General features: G+C 39.8%; 1 protein-coding gene across 1 annotated transcript; it reads left to right on the top strand.

Moving 5' to 3' along the window:
* Positions 1 to 8141: 8141 nt before the first annotated feature.
* LOC125178718 (glycine receptor subunit alpha-3-like) lies at positions 8142 to 14502 on the top strand. The gene is made up of 5 exons (XM_047883136.1): positions 8142 to 8220; positions 8838 to 8996; positions 9590 to 9769; positions 13498 to 13659; positions 14295 to 14502. The coding sequence occupies exons 1-5, from the start codon at positions 8179 to 8181 to the stop codon at positions 14475 to 14477; spliced, it is 726 nt and encodes a 241-aa protein (XP_047739092.1). The 5' UTR covers positions 8142 to 8178; the 3' UTR covers positions 14478 to 14502.
* The last annotated feature ends 1120 nt before the right edge of the window (positions 14503 to 15622 follow it).

The following is a 15622-nucleotide window of genomic DNA, read 5'->3' as shown; positions in this document are numbered from 1 at the left end:
GACACACACAGGAAAAGGCCACAATTTGGGGAATAGTTGTGTGTATTGTGAAATGTGTGGCAATAAGAAGATAGATAAAAAAGTATATAATTAAAAGAAATAAAAAGCGCGTGATCTGGTTCGGNTGGATACGTCTACAGTTGACAATTCAACTCTACTCGCCTATGCCAGAAATGTGCTTAGAGAGAGTTTGTCCAATTTTTGGGTGATGTCGACGAACAGAAGCTGTCTTTCCATGAGCATTTCCCCTGCCGGAATTTCTTTTGAAAGTTCAAGCGAGTGTAATCGTTTAATACGTACTTAGTGTTCAGTTCCTGTCTCTTATACACATCTAGATGTGTATAAGAGACAGCTACTTCACACGTCTCAAAATTTTACATTCCTGCACCACGCGTCTCAAAATTTTACATTCCTGCACCGCGCATCTAAAAATTTTACATTCCTACTTCACACGTCTCAAAATTTTACATTCCTGCATCACGCGTCTCAAAATTTTGCATTCCTGCACCGCGCATCTAAAAATTTTACATTCCTACTTCACGCGTCTCAAAATTTTACGTTCCTGCACAATGCGTCGCAAAATTTTACATTCCTGCACAATGCGTCGCAAAATTTACAGCTCTGCAACATTAGTTTTTAACTTTTTCCAACCTGTTCTATCTTTGTAGCTTTCATGTTCATATTCCTCATGTCTTACTTTATGTTCATGTTTTTTTCTTTCACTTTCATGTTCGTATTTCATGTGTCTCACTTTCATGTACATGTTTTATTTCTCTCTCTTTCATATTCATATTCTATTTCAATCACCTTCATGTTCATATTTCATGTGTTTCACTTTCATGCTTTATTTCTCTCCCTTTCATTTTCATATTCCTTTTGTCTCACTTTCATGTTCATGTTCAATTTCTCTCATTTTCATGTTCGTATTCTATTTCGCTCACCTTCATGTTCATAAATCATGTCTCTCACTTACATGTTCAATTTCTTTCACTTTCATGTTCGTATTCTATTTCTCTCACTTTCATGTTCATATATCATGTGTCTCACTTTCATGTTCATGTTCAATTTCTCACACTTTCATGTTCGTATTCTATTTCCACACCTTCATGTTCATATTTCATGTGTCTTACTTCCATGTTCATGTTCAATTTCTTTCACTTTCATGTTCATATTTCATGTGTCTCACTTTCATGTTCGTATTCTATTTCTCTCACTTTCATGTTCATATTTCTATTTACCTCACCTTAATCCGTAGTATATATTTCGGACGTAGCAGTCCGAGGTCACGATGGATTGCCCCTAGTTCTGACTATCGCGCATTTGGGCCACCTGATGCACGATGCTGTTGCTTGCTTCTCGCCGCTGGTTGTGTTGCAGGGTCGGACGATCAGGGATTGTGCCCAGGAACACGTCCAGTCGTCTCTTGAATGTCCCCAGAGTGAACTCACCCTTTCTTAGATCCTTTGGTATGACGTAAATAATATATTAATATAATATAATATAATATAATATAATATAATATAATATAGAAGTTTCAGCGCTTATTATATAGGCAGTATGCCTGTCGCCAATTCTCAACATCGCAGAACATTCACTACTTGTTTCGGGCTTCAACTCGCAACTCACTGCTTCAAATTTTCTTTGCTTAACCGTCCGGCCTCCTTGCCGATTCTGACTATAGAAACTGTCGCACAGAGCTGCATGGGATCGAACCCGCACCTCTCTGCTCCAATCTTGGTACTCTGAACTTTATCCACTGGGCCCCCCTGCCCCTGAAACAGCCTGGGCCCCGCCAAGGAAAGTGATCCTTTCTGCAGGCATTGAAATCTGACCACGGATCTGTTACATAGTGGGGAAATCCTGCACAGTCTCCCATTCTCTGGTTACGGTATGTTTCAATCCTGAAGGTCTCACTTTCGGAGTTTGGTGCTATTCCGGTTATCGTTTTCCATGTGTACGGAATTAATGACATACCTAGCTCTCCCGTCTCCTCTGCAGTGAGTACAGACTCAGACGCCTAAACCTCTCCCAGTAGTTCAACTCTTCCATCCCGATGATCCTGGGGCCGGATTATCAAAACTTCGTAACTTTTTGTACTTACGACAAAAAAGTTTTGTGGTACGTAAATACACCCTAATTTTGGCATTATCAAAACTTTCGTACACAAGTCTTAGCTAAAAGCCTAATTTTTTTCCCGCGCGAATTTTTCCCGCGCAAATGTTTATATAATACCACCGCTAGTATTACGTTGTCATATAGCAACGCCCCTCGTAAGTCGACTTTGCGTACTTACGAAGTTTTGATAATACGGCCCCTGGAAGTGAAGGTTCGCTGGACACCCTCCAGTTGCCACACTGCGCCGAGTGTGAACGGGGTCCAGAGCTGGCAGCAGTATTCAAGGGTAGGTATTACAAGTGCTCAAAAGAGTGATCATCGTTTTGGCTTCTCTTGTTCTGAACGTTCGCCAGATCCACCCGATCTCCGCCTGCGGTTATTTCCACTATGTGATCACCAAACTTGACCTGAGTAGGTATTCATTAACACTCCTAGATCGCAAACGAGTCGCTCCTCTCCGATTTCCATGCCGTCAGGTGCCAAGTAGCGGTGCTCCATTCCAGATTTTCCTCTACCTCTGTATCTGAAAACCTCAAACTTGGACCCTTTGAACTGCAGGTTGTTCACTTGGGCCCAGTCATGCATTGCAAAGAGGCCTTCTTGTAACCTCTCGCAGCCTGCCCTGTCCGACATAGTCATTTGTCCTGGTTTCATCCACGAATGATGATGCAGGGGCGTAGTTCATGCACTGCCACATCTATGTCGGCGGTGTTTATGAAAAAGATGATAGGGCCGAGTACCATTCCCTATTGTGTGACTCCATTCTCCACCTCCACATTGTGACTCCATTCTCCACCTCGAAAACCTTGAAGGTTTTCGAGAACCTAGTGTCACTTCTTTGTGTCAAGAAGTGATACCTCGCGTTACTTCTTGACACAAAGGTTAACCGTGTGAAACCTCGTGTCGCTTGTTTGTCTCAAGAAGTGACACCTGGCGTTACTTATTGACACAAAGGCATACCGTGTGACACCTCGTGTCTCCTCTTGACACAAAGACTTGCCGCTTGACACCTCGTGTCACTTCTTTGTGTCAAGAAGTGACATCTCGCGTTACTACTTTGTGTCAAGAAGTGACATTCGCGTTACTTCTTTGTGTCAAGAAGTGACACCTCGCGTTACTTCTTTGTGTCAAGATGTGACACCTCGCGTTACTTCTTCATCTCACACGTACCAAGTATCTCACATGCTTCACTGACCATTTGTAGCCACGATGACAACTCGGTCAAGATCAACTAGATCTAGACCGATACACTTCACCCTGTCGCTATCTTGTCCTTCAGTGGTCGGTTTGGAAACTTTAGTATCTTTGGTCACACCGTAGGAATTTATTATTTATTTATTTGGTTGAAACTAACTACTATTTAGTCTTATTATTATCAATTATTTAGTAGACTAAAATAACTACTCGCGCTATTCACATCAGGAAATCACAAATAGCCACAGAAATTGCGATATTTTGGCTTAATCAGAAATATCATGATTTTACCGGAAACATAATGTTATAACTGGAAATTCATGATTTAACTAAAACTTCATGATTAATCCAGAAATATCTAGATTTAACAAGATATTTCTTGATTTGGTCATAAATGCCTTCATCTAACAAAAAAAAAATAAGTCAAATCCTTGCTTCTAAAAAGCTCTGCACGAGATTTATTTATAGCGTTTGTAATACCTCACATATTTAATAAAGTTAATCATAATTAAGTTATATATCGTGTGTGTTGTTGATGGTGCGCTTGGCGACATAAGGCATGGATATTTATGATGGTGGTAAAGATACTTAACTAATGTGTGCTGATGGCAACGCAAGTATCTGTGTTGTGATGGAGTGAAAACAACGAACGCTTTTAACAAATGAAGAATCACTTCTTCATGATCTAAACTCTAAAGGCTCTTTGTATTTCCACGACCACTAGAATGAAAGGTATAATTTAACATGCAGGTAAGTCAATAAATGTTCGTGTGTCGCAGCATCGGCACACGAACGGACAGCTTCAATCAACTTTTTGCAGTTCGGTGGCAGCGAACCTCTTTGTCACGACGTCTGCAATTTCGTGCCGATTTAAGAAATTACTTCTCACCCAAGGCCAAGATTTTTTGCAGAACATTTCGAAGAATCTTGACAGCCAAACCGATTAGGAGGGTTCAAAATTTCTGTTGTTTATTATCCTTTGTGCGCTCAGGCTTTACAGAGAGATGGATATTCCTTGTCACATCAGCTTCACATAATTTCAAGTGAAGGTTATCGTTGAATAATAAGTTTTTGTCCTGGCATCAATTTTTTACCTGGCATGTTTTCCTTGAAAAGAATCATATTTGAGAAACAATGTAGTTCTAATCATTGTCATCAGAGGTATTATTAGTATGAATATTTAAGCCGTGTCGTTATATTGGACCATCCAATTTACGTCACTGTGCAAGATTGGATTGTTTTTACCGTGCTTATTGCTGAAAATTTAAGATCTTTTCCAATGCAATTTGTCACATTACTAATTTTTTTGGCGAAGTGGCATTTTAGCGCTTCAATCATCTGCAATAGTTTTTGCTTTAATTTTCCAGTAAAGGCTCAAAAATCGGCCAAAAAAACACTCCTATATCAGGTTTTTTAATTTCTCTATATTAATATCGTTTAATTTAAGCCGTGCATAGATATAGTTATAAGAACCTCAACTACTCTAAAGAAAGGAATAATTTTTGATCGAAGTTTAACCTTCAAGGTAGAAAAGGCTACTATGTTATTACCTTCGCAGGTGATGTTCCACGTTGACGTAGGAACTTCAGCGCAATGTTGAAATGCAGATAAAATTGAATTTTTCTTGGTTGCTGATTAAAGAACTACACATTAAAAAATATTTATTTTTCTATCATCATCAATCGTTGGTAGCATGACCTTCGGTTATCGCGTACATGGTGCTATATCGTAGCAATGTGGATGTGGATCATTTTTACCTTTATTATTCCAATAGAACATAAAATTAGCCAAAAATCCATGTCGTTTCCATATATTGAGTTCGAGTTTGTTTGAGTTTTACCGATTATGTTATTGGTCAGCTTTCCGATTTCAATTTGATGTTTATTTCCGCATGATTATTGTTTCAACTTTAAATAAAAATATCAATATCAACATAAAATCTCATGACAGCGTCAATTTCTGATGTCTGCTAATCACAAATGTATTTGCACAATTTTCGTGTAATCAAAAATAGTTACGAGTTTGTAATGCCGCCAGCCAATCACGTACTGACAGCTTTTCAAGCTAAATCCACCAATTGTATATGTCGTGCGGAAATCGCGGAACTGCCGATTCTATGGTATCGGCAGCCAGTTTACCGAATCTTTAAAATCAGCATTTCTATCCTATAGGAATCTGGTGTTAGGTCAGTCAGACAATTTTTTAACATTTAAATAAAAAGGAACATGACCGAACTCGACCTAACCTTTTCTAACGCTGTCGATTTATGTTATAACTCTCCGTCAGATTTTCTGAATCAGTATCGAAATGCTGATTCTACAGATTCGGCAAACTGGCTGCCGATTTCATAGAATCGGTAATTCCGCGATTTCGGCACGGCACGACACAGGCTAGAAATCAGCCGCTAAGTCATGGATGAATTATTTATGGTCATATAGTCGAAGTCATATAGAGCACGTTGAACAAATAAGGACTTAAATTTCATCTCTGCAGATGTAGTTCAAATTTTTGGCGTACTGAGAAAATTCATTATGTAACAAAAGTTTAATTCATCTCTTTGTTTTAATTATAATAATAAACAAGTAGAAATAGTCAAGAGAAGCAGCAAGGATGATGGAGTTGCTGCGGCTGCTCTCTCTGCTGCTCTTCGCTCGTGCGTGTCGAGCTCAAACATTCGCACCAACACAATTGAACGTCTCGGGATTGTCGTACACTACGGGATTGAACGTCTCGGGATTGAACGTCCCGGGATTGAGCGTCTCGGGATTGGCGTACACTACGGGATCCGATCTACAGGATAATCCTGTATCTGACCTCAGTGAGTGAAGTAAATATATGAAATTTAAGTGTGTAGTTACATTTTGCTTCGAGAATTATTGAGTGCATCCAATGCAATGTGGAATACGAGTAACATTGACAGATTTCTTACAAAAATATAGTATTCTGATTATATGTTTGCGGATAATTTTTTTGCGGATTTTAAAATAAAGTTTGCATTGAATGAGTAATTCACGTCCACGTAATCATTTTTCAGTGGCTTGCAATAATTTTTCTAGAATATTAGATGTAAAATATCAAAAATATTAATTTATAACTTTAACTTTGCAACCATTCAAGAACCGATGTTCATGATAAACTATCGATAGCCATTGTCAAAAGCTTCCGTAAAAGTTATGATCATCGTTGAATGCACATTGCACAAGTTGACAATAAAAAATCAACAATGTCAAAACAGATACGAATACAAAAAATCCTTCGGGAGTTACAATTAATACAAAGCTAAACACCTTTCAATTAATTGAAAATTTATATAGGAAAAATTTGTTTGATCTGATTCACATTTCATTTGAATTCTCTTGAGATATTGGTCAAGAAAATTAACATAATGTGCTATGTTAATACATAAAAACAATATAAATAACATAACATAATTAACTTAAGGCTATAAGTCATTAAAATAAGGCTAAAGGCATAATGTTTTACAAAGCACTGTCGTTTACCGTTCCACAGAACCCAATGAAGTCATCATGATCGAGTTCATGGCAGAAGATATCATTTCGGCAATAAGTTACGGTCAACAGTACGAAAAAGTGCAGGCTACCGAAAATAAGATGATGTATAACGTGAGTGTTCCAATGAACCTGGGGAAACCTTCGACCGAGGCGAGCTTGTGCCTCTGGCTCTACCTGAAGAACCGCCGATACAACGACGACGTCCTTAGCCTCACGGCGAAGGAAGGCAATCAGTTCAACATGGTCAACCTTGGCAGTACGAGTTCATATACTAGTGATAACATTGTCTTTTAACATTAGATAAACTTGAGGTAGAGTCAGAGATTACATTGTCTAACATAAGATCATGTCGGGCTATGGTTCCATCACTTCTAACTTAGGTATAGATTGTATTGTCGGACAATGTTCATTAGTCGGACTATGATTTATTAGTTTCAACTTAATACCACTGAATTTGTCGATATGAATATCCACAGTATCAATAATACCCGTGGATGGAAGCGAAGACTCACGCATTTGCCAAACATGTCTAACATTTCTGCAATTTCATTTACTATTTTTAACTTGTGTCTGCANGGATAACATTGCTTCTAGCTTCGCGTCTCATATAAGTCGATTAAAATATGGGCTCAATAATCAACGGCTCTCATAAGTTTAAGTTAGTTTAAATAAATTATCATTTTTCAGCCTGCGGGCTGGAATGTGATTATCGAGATTGATTAATTGTCTCTTAAATGATACGTTAAACACTATGTTGCAACGATCCCTTTACGCTCAACTATTCCATATGGATGACCCATAAGATAAATTGTTTCATAGATGATACGTTTAACAATATGTTGCAACGATTTCTTCACGCTCAACTGCTTCATATGGATGACACATTAGATCAATTGTCTCGTAAATGATACGTTTAACACTATTTTGTAACGTTTCCTTTACGCACAACTTCATATGAATGACACATTAGATTGTCTCGTAATGATACGTTTAACACTATTTTGTAACGATTCCTTTACGCACAACTTCATATGAATGACACATTAGACCGTCTCGTAATGATACGTTTAACACTAGGTTGCAACGATTCCTTCACGCTCAACTGTTTCATATGAATGACACATTAGATTGTCTCGTAAAAGATACCTTTAAAATCGTGTTGCAAGGATTTCTTTACACTCAACTTTTCCATATGGATTTAACAAATATTTTTAATGTCATTATTTATTAAGCTCTAGCTTTAATGGCTCGAATATCATTTATAATCAAGGTTAACTTTTTGTATCAATTTGCAGTGATAGAACATGCAGGGAAGGACGTACTCGTCAAACATCGGAAGTCAGCAATTGTGACGCTGATGTGCCCAATGGATCTCTACATCTACCCATTCGATATCCAAGTGAGTCTTCCCGCCAAGCAAAGGACGTTTAAATAACGTTAATTACGAATTAATTTAAAGAATCAGTAATAAAAGTCATTTCATTGTAAGGTTGACTGGTGGGTTCGGATATTTGTTTGGCACAAAATAATTCCGCGGATATTCAGAGGGGTCAGTCTGCCGACGATATGTCAGAACGCAATGAATTCAGTTTCAGTCGAACCTTCAAAAATTCATGTATTTGTCTTTAATTAATTTGACATCCACACAAAGTCACAAACATAACTCGATTTTTTAAGTTTAATCTATGTGCCGTGACCACTAATGTTTGACTACGGACAACGAATATAATTTTAAACACTATTAAAGATATAATAAATGTTCATTTATCAATGAAATTAAACAGCAGACGTCCTCTTCAACCTAACGTTCATTTAGTTCGCCTTTCACTAGAATTCTGGACAGACGAGCCACTTCAACCTGACGCCAATAATGTTCACCTTTCACTTTCGATCTGGACACATCTTCCACTTCACCCTGACGCTAATAATTTTCGCGTTTCACCATGGATCTAAACCGACCTGCGTCTTCAATCTGACCCTGATAACGTTAATATTTTACTCCATTAATCTAAACAGACATGCCGTTTCAACCTGACCCTTCGAGGGAAGATCAACTCCAAGGACGTTCAATGGTCGTTGTCTCAAGACGAGTTGTTGGAATACATCGGTTCGCCGCTGCAGCTCTTCCAGTTCATCTACTTCAAGAAGAAGTCCAATCAGGATGATCAACAAACGGTCAGAACCTTCCCCATCAAAATTTTTATTCCTGTCAGCCGCTGGCTCAAAGACGCCCCAAGCTCGTCTAGCAGTGTAAATTAGCGGCCATATGTCCACGTTAGGTTCTGGTTGTACGAGGGAAATAAGCACATGATTAGGATCCGGTCTACTTCTTGACAACCATCGGGCGACTGCTGAGCGCGCGTTTTTGGTACCTGATACGTTCGGGACAGACACGGCCGAATATAAGAAATGCATTAAAAAATGCCCTAACCCTTCCCCCCTTTATGAGGGGAAGAAAGGGGGGGACTGTGGCGACTTCAGGCAGGTTATAACTTGTCCCTTGTTTATTCGTAGATGATTGCAGACACTCTGTGTCTTTTGACGCTTTTTGTAAGATGCCTTGCGTTCACATGAAATAAGTTGAAAAGTCTTGTGATTCTGAAACCGAAAATGAGAGGTCGCGGTAATCCAAACCGAAGCTTCACAGTGTCTTAAAAAGCAGGACTAAAAAGGTTCTTTGGAGATATAAAATATATTGGACCACATTTATCACTAACATTACGAAGTAAGTTCGCGAGAAATTCTACATTAGTTGTCACGCTATACAGATGATGTTCGAGCTACGGATCGCACGTCGCTATGGCAGTGACATCCTTGTCACTTTCTTGCCGTGCTTCGTCATGGAGCTGATTGGCCTCAGCGTCTTCGCCATACCTCTGGAAAACCTAAGTGACAGACTCACCGTCAGCATATCATGTCTCATCGTCATGGCAGCTCTGCTCACCCAGGTAGGAAATACGAACAACTGCCCTACATCACCCAGGTATAGGAAAGACAACCAATACCCCCTAGGTAGGTAGGTAGGAAATAAATCTAACTTCCCCTCCTCTCCCAGGTATACATGCAGGATATATAATCAACCGACTCTCCTCAGCCAACTTGAATGTATAAATATAGCTACGATCCTAACCAAGGCAGGACGTAAAACCATTTGATTGACTCAAACAGGTAAGATCTATAAGCAACTAAAATTCATGAGGAAAGCTCGAAATGAACCATCTACGATCCTTACTCATGCAGATAAGGGAACCGCCTATCTTTTCCACCCATGTGGGAAATATATCCAGCATTATATATTCATTCATTGTAATCTCAGGTTTCGCAGGCATAATGTGTATCACTGTCTGCTAGTTCTCACCGAATATTCACTTAGTTGTCAACCTCTATTGTTAAAGGATTTCAGTTTAAAGCCTGAATAGCATACACTGATAGTATATTATTTACATATATCCTGCCTCGTACCATACATGCATTTCATTAATAGTCTGCCGCTTTTATAAAAATTTTAGTTGAAGCTTGAATCTTCCATTCTGATAGTGTATTATTCGACGGCTAGCTCTTAATGCATATGCAATCATATATATTATTTTAATTACATTTATTATATTTAAGGGGAGCGTCTACCACAAAAATTATCTCGGCTATTTACAAACGGATCACTCTGAAACTTGATACACATATGTAAAATGGAAAAAAACTCACATTTTGTTCGTGTGAATTTTTCGAAAAAAATGAAAGAAAACTTGAAATTCATAGAAAACGGTCAAAAAAGGGGGTACTTTTGAAATCTATCTCCTCCTAGGAGTTTCAAGCTACGACATCGAGACACATATCATTCGATGCGTAAAATCTTTATCCATCAAACGACCTAACCGTTTTTTGAATTTCTAATTTTTGCGGGTGTGGGAGCATTTTTCGTAAAGTTTTCGGAAATTTTTCGATTTTACCCCTTTCCACCCCCCTTTTTCAGGAATAAAATCCAAATTATGACGAAATTGAAAAAACGGCCAAGTCATTTTGTAGATCTATTCTTTGCAAATCGAATGGTGTATGTCTCATTGTTGTAGCTTCAAAACTCTAGGAGGAGATAGGTTTTCCGTGACAATAAGTGTGAATGTTGAGGAGAGCGCGACAAAGTCCCGCGCGCACCACAATATGCGCTCAATGTAGCATAGATACCAAACTAAACGTTTCTGGAGCTTGATTCCACTCAAGAATGATGGGTTGACAATAAGTGTGAATGTTGAGGAGAGCGCGACAAAGTCCCGCGCGCACCACAATATGCGCTCAATGTAGCATAGATACCAAACTAAACGTTTCTGGAGCTTGATTCCACTCAAAAATGATGGGAGCAACTACATGCGCATCTCTCCCTACAAAGCCCGGAGGCACACTGAGTCAGACCTCACAAAAACACTATATTTGTAGTGGTGGACAGCGAATTATCTCATATCTAATTACTGAAAGAACTCCATCCCCGCCCCCCTTTCATGAAGTATCGTGTACGTAAAAATCGACGTACAGAGATGGTAGTGGTACCATTGGATAGGCCAGAATGTCAGCTTTAAGATGAGACTAAACACGTAAATGCAGCACAACTCAAGTAGACACTATATATAAAGAGCTCACCAGCTAATTAGTTGAATTTAGTTCCTATCTAATTACTTAAAGAACTCCCCACCCGCCCCCCTTTCATGAAATGTCGTGAAATCATAAATCAACGTAGAGAGATGGCAGTGGTACCGTTGGATAGGGCAGAATGTCAGCTTTAAAATTAGTATGAAAACCGAAAAAGTGAAAATTTTCAATTTTAGGGTAGACGCTCCCCTTAAAATAGATATCCAATGCATGTTGCCGGCGCGTGGATGCGGGTGGGGTCTGAAGGACCCACTTTATGTCTTTGGCAACCTTAATAATTCATTTGGTGGAATAGTAAAACAATGGTATATTTTAAGTATACTGGATTATGGGCTGTCATCACATGTGAATAATTACACAGCATTCCCGGAAAGAATGAGTTAAGCAAGAACCTTGATTGATTTTAAGTTGGGTGGTAACTAGAGTGAATTAAAGTGTACGTAAGGAGCATAAGATGGGCAATCAGTAACTGTGGGAGAAATTAATAGCCCTAATTAATGCACGCACTATGAAGGCTGAATGCCGTCAGAAGTAATGAAATTTAGTAAATTAGAAATAATATTCAGCACGCAATCTTCATAATGTAGTTATTATTATTATTATTCCACGAAGAGATTGTCGTGGCGTCTCGTTAAGATCGAACTTCGAGGGCACGTTACAAGTGGCTAAAAAAGACACGAGAGGATAAAAACAGATGACGTCTATGCTAAAACAAAGGACATATGCCAAGACTGACGACGTCTATGCTAGAACAAACAACACCTATGCTAAACCAGTAATATACATAATAGATTAGATGACGGCTAGGTCTAAGATTTAAAGGCTCTACGGAAAAGTTCTGTTTTTAGGCGTCGACGAAACAACGGCAGCGAAGAAGCAGATGTCACCGATGCTGTCAGACCATTCCATGTTCTGGCCGCAGCGACTGGGAACGCTCTGTCGCCGACTGTGGACAGACGTGAGGACGGGACGACGAGGTCAGCCTTCGACGAGGAACGCAGTCGCCTTCTAGAAGGCAGATCCGACACGCGCCGCAGGCCTTCAGCGAGATAAGGTGGTGCTAAACCATGGAGGCAGCGGAGCGTCAGAACAGCGACTTTAAACTGCGTGCGCTGCTGGATGCGCAGCCAGTGAAGGTCACGCAAAATCGGTGTCACGTGGTCAAATTTCCGCCGGGCACAAACGAGTCGCGCTGCAGCGTTCATTACGAATTGTAGTTTGTTAAGTGCCGTGATGGGAAGTCCGTAGAGTGTGGCATTGCCATAGTCCAGTCTGGTCAGCACAAGCGCCACCATGAGGGCCTCGAGTGAGTGGTGACGACGGTATGCAGACTGGAGGCGAGGCATGAGACCTGACTTATGAAGGTAGTTATTTAGCTGCCGAGCCACAACGCGCTCGAGAAGTTTCGATAAGATCGACAGGTTGGAGTCGATACGAATTTGGGTCTGAGGCGTCAAGTTAAGTTGTAAACAAATAAAGGGTGTCGAGGAGATATGATACACATTTGCAGTAAGTTAGGTATGCAACTAACCATAGTGAAAATAATTAAACTATCCTAGAATAAAATGAATAAACCGTTATCCCTGAGAACATCAATATAATAATGTAGCTGGCTCACAGCTATTGAAGTGGTCTGACTAACTATGAGTGCAATAGTAATAATTCAAATTGCAGTTAACATGCAGTAAATAAAATCAGATTTTCACAGAAGTTGGCTTGATAGATGAAGCATTACTACAAAGAAACTCGTTACAAATTATTGTATACACTGTTCCCTAACTTTAAATCTTGCTAATTAAAATCCTATCCAAGCACTCACCCAAGCACTTAGCTTTTCTTAGCACAAGCCACCAGTATAAAGTGGTCCGCTTGGTGGAAGACACCGCGGAACTCGGGTCCTAAACCCCGGATCATCTTAATATGAAATAACATGCTACAGATTTGCTTTGTGGCGAAAGGGTCATGGTAACCCTCGGTTACACTACGATCGCTTATTTCTTCAGTTAAAACATTTTAATTGTAATTTTCTTACTCTTAGATCAGCTCGACGCTGCCGGTGTCGGCAGATCCAAAGATGATCGACTCGTGGATGTTCATCCACGTGCTGATCATGGCAGTTGCGTTCTTCTGCATGGTGCTGCTCGAGATAGTCAACCGGAAGCTGGGACCCGACAAGGAGGAAGGGGACCGATGGTTGAAGGTAAGGCAAGAAAGTGCCATGGGGGGAGCGATGGTAAAAAGTGGGGCTGGACAGCCGCGTTTCCTCTCACTGCCAAACCCTGCAACTTCCAAACATTTTTAGATAAATTTCATGGGGCGAAAAACAAAGTGATGGTTGAAGGGCGGGAGCGGTACTTCATTTTCTGGTGGCTTTGTCCCCGTGATGGTAACATTCGGGCATCAAACCTTCAGATATTCTTGTGTGGCAATGTAAACTCCATCAGAGAATAAAATGGTATGACTGGCTTCAGAGACCAGTTCAGTCTGGAAGCCTTCGTGCAGGCGGCGCTGGCTCCTAAATGGGATTCCACTTCTAAATTGATTCAACGTAGATTAATTTACACTCGTAAATGAGGTGGATACATTGACAGACCTATCTATTTTGATTTCAGTTTTTCTTTAGATCTGTGGACGATATAAAAAATATTTAGAATTGCGAATTTAATGATTATCACGGAATGAGATAACTGAGAGAGGTTTTTTGCAAGTCACAGCTTTTTTTATTTTCGATCTGTAGGGATATCACAAAATATCAATAATTCCTAGCTTAACAATCATCTCGAATGATTATTATATATAATCATAAGTCAGTAAATCGTTCCTTTACTCCTACAGAAAGTGAAGATCCATCCTTATAAAGATGAAGACGAAGAGACAGATGAAGCCGAGGACTTCACATTTCCAACCAAGCTGAACAAATATCTGGCCATCTTGTCTCTGCTTTCTTATTTCACGTTCGTGGTTGTCTTCATTGGTTACATCTTCGGCGTCCGAAACTCTGTGCTCGGAGCTTATTGAATTTATTGCAGGCTATTAAGCCTTTGAAGAGCCATTCTTTTAACATAACATAACATAGTGATCTCGGCGCTGAAGTGTAGGCCTGATGTGGCCTGTCGCCGATTCTTTTCCTTTTCGTGACTTGTTCACAGAAGATCTAAAATAGTCTCATTTGACCGGATCTTTTCATGACTGACGATAGTTTGAAATAGCTACTCGACTTCCACCGGGTTCGATATGGTGCTAGGTATTTCGAAATCTGAACATATATTTTTCCATAGCTTTATCTAGTTTGTTCTCGAACGCGTTCATACTTTCTTGAACGCGTTCATAGATAGGCTGTTTCACATGTCGGTGATTCGAAGCGATAAGAAATGTTGGTGCGTGGAGAAGTTGCAGCGCAGTTTTTTTAGTTTATAGCCGTGGCCCCTGGTGTTAATGGGTTCTTGTTTCAAATTCTAGTAATCCTTCTGGAACCTTGTATAAACCATGAGTATACTTGTATGCTTCAATGAGTTCCCCACGCAGACGTCGGTAACTGAGGCTTGGAAGCTTCATAATCTTTGATCTTTTCTCATAGGACTTGCCTTTCAAGCCCGGAATTATCCTTGTTGCACGTCTTTGAACACTCTCTATTAAATTTTTGTCCTTTTCAAGTTTCGGTGACCACACGACGTTTCCAAACTCTAGGTTCGGGCGCACGACAGCAACTAACAACTGCTTCATCGCTTCTGCATCTAGGAACTCGCAAGAGCGTCTGATCAGTCCAAGTCGTTTATTGGCTATATTAACTTGACCTTCAATATGCTTAAAAATTTTCAACTCATTGTCGATATTAACTCCTAAATCTTTTTTCCACTGTCGACTTCGACATCATCACTCTGTCGTTGCAACCGTGTCTTCTCACAATGTAATTTTGCTGTTCATTATTCATGCCAAGGTGGATTACTTTACATTTGTCAGCGTTAAAACGTAGCTGCCACTTATAAGCCCAGTCAACCAGCCTGTCAAGATCACCTTGTAACTGTACTTTTTGCGACGTATTCTTCACTGTATTATAAATTTTTGTGTCGTCAGCATACATCGAGCACACGCTAGTACACAGCTTCTGGCAGATCGTTTATAAACGCAACGAATAAAACAGGACCTAGAACGCTTCCTTGTGG

This window comes from Hyalella azteca, unplaced genomic scaffold, assembly GCF_000764305.2.
Source record: "Hyalella azteca isolate HAZT.00-mixed unplaced genomic scaffold, Hazt_2.0.2 contig12079, whole genome shotgun sequence".
Lineage (NCBI taxonomy): Eukaryota > Metazoa > Arthropoda > Malacostraca > Amphipoda > Hyalellidae > Hyalella > Hyalella azteca.
This window is presented reverse-complemented; position numbering and strand designations above follow the sequence as displayed.

Excerpts from the sequence above, each read along its gene's own strand:
- LOC125178718 (XM_047883136.1), top strand. The coding sequence starts at position 8,179 with ATGTGCCCAATGGATCTCTACATCTACCCATTCGATATCCAA. Across the intron at positions 8,221-8,837 it reads TCTACCCATTCGATATCCAA|ACATGCCGTTTCAACCTGAC; the intron begins GTGAGTCTTCCC and ends TAATCTAAACAG. Across the intron at positions 13,660-14,294 it reads AAGGGGACCGATGGTTGAAG|AAAGTGAAGATCCATCCTTA; the intron begins GTAAGGCAAGAA and ends TTACTCCTACAG.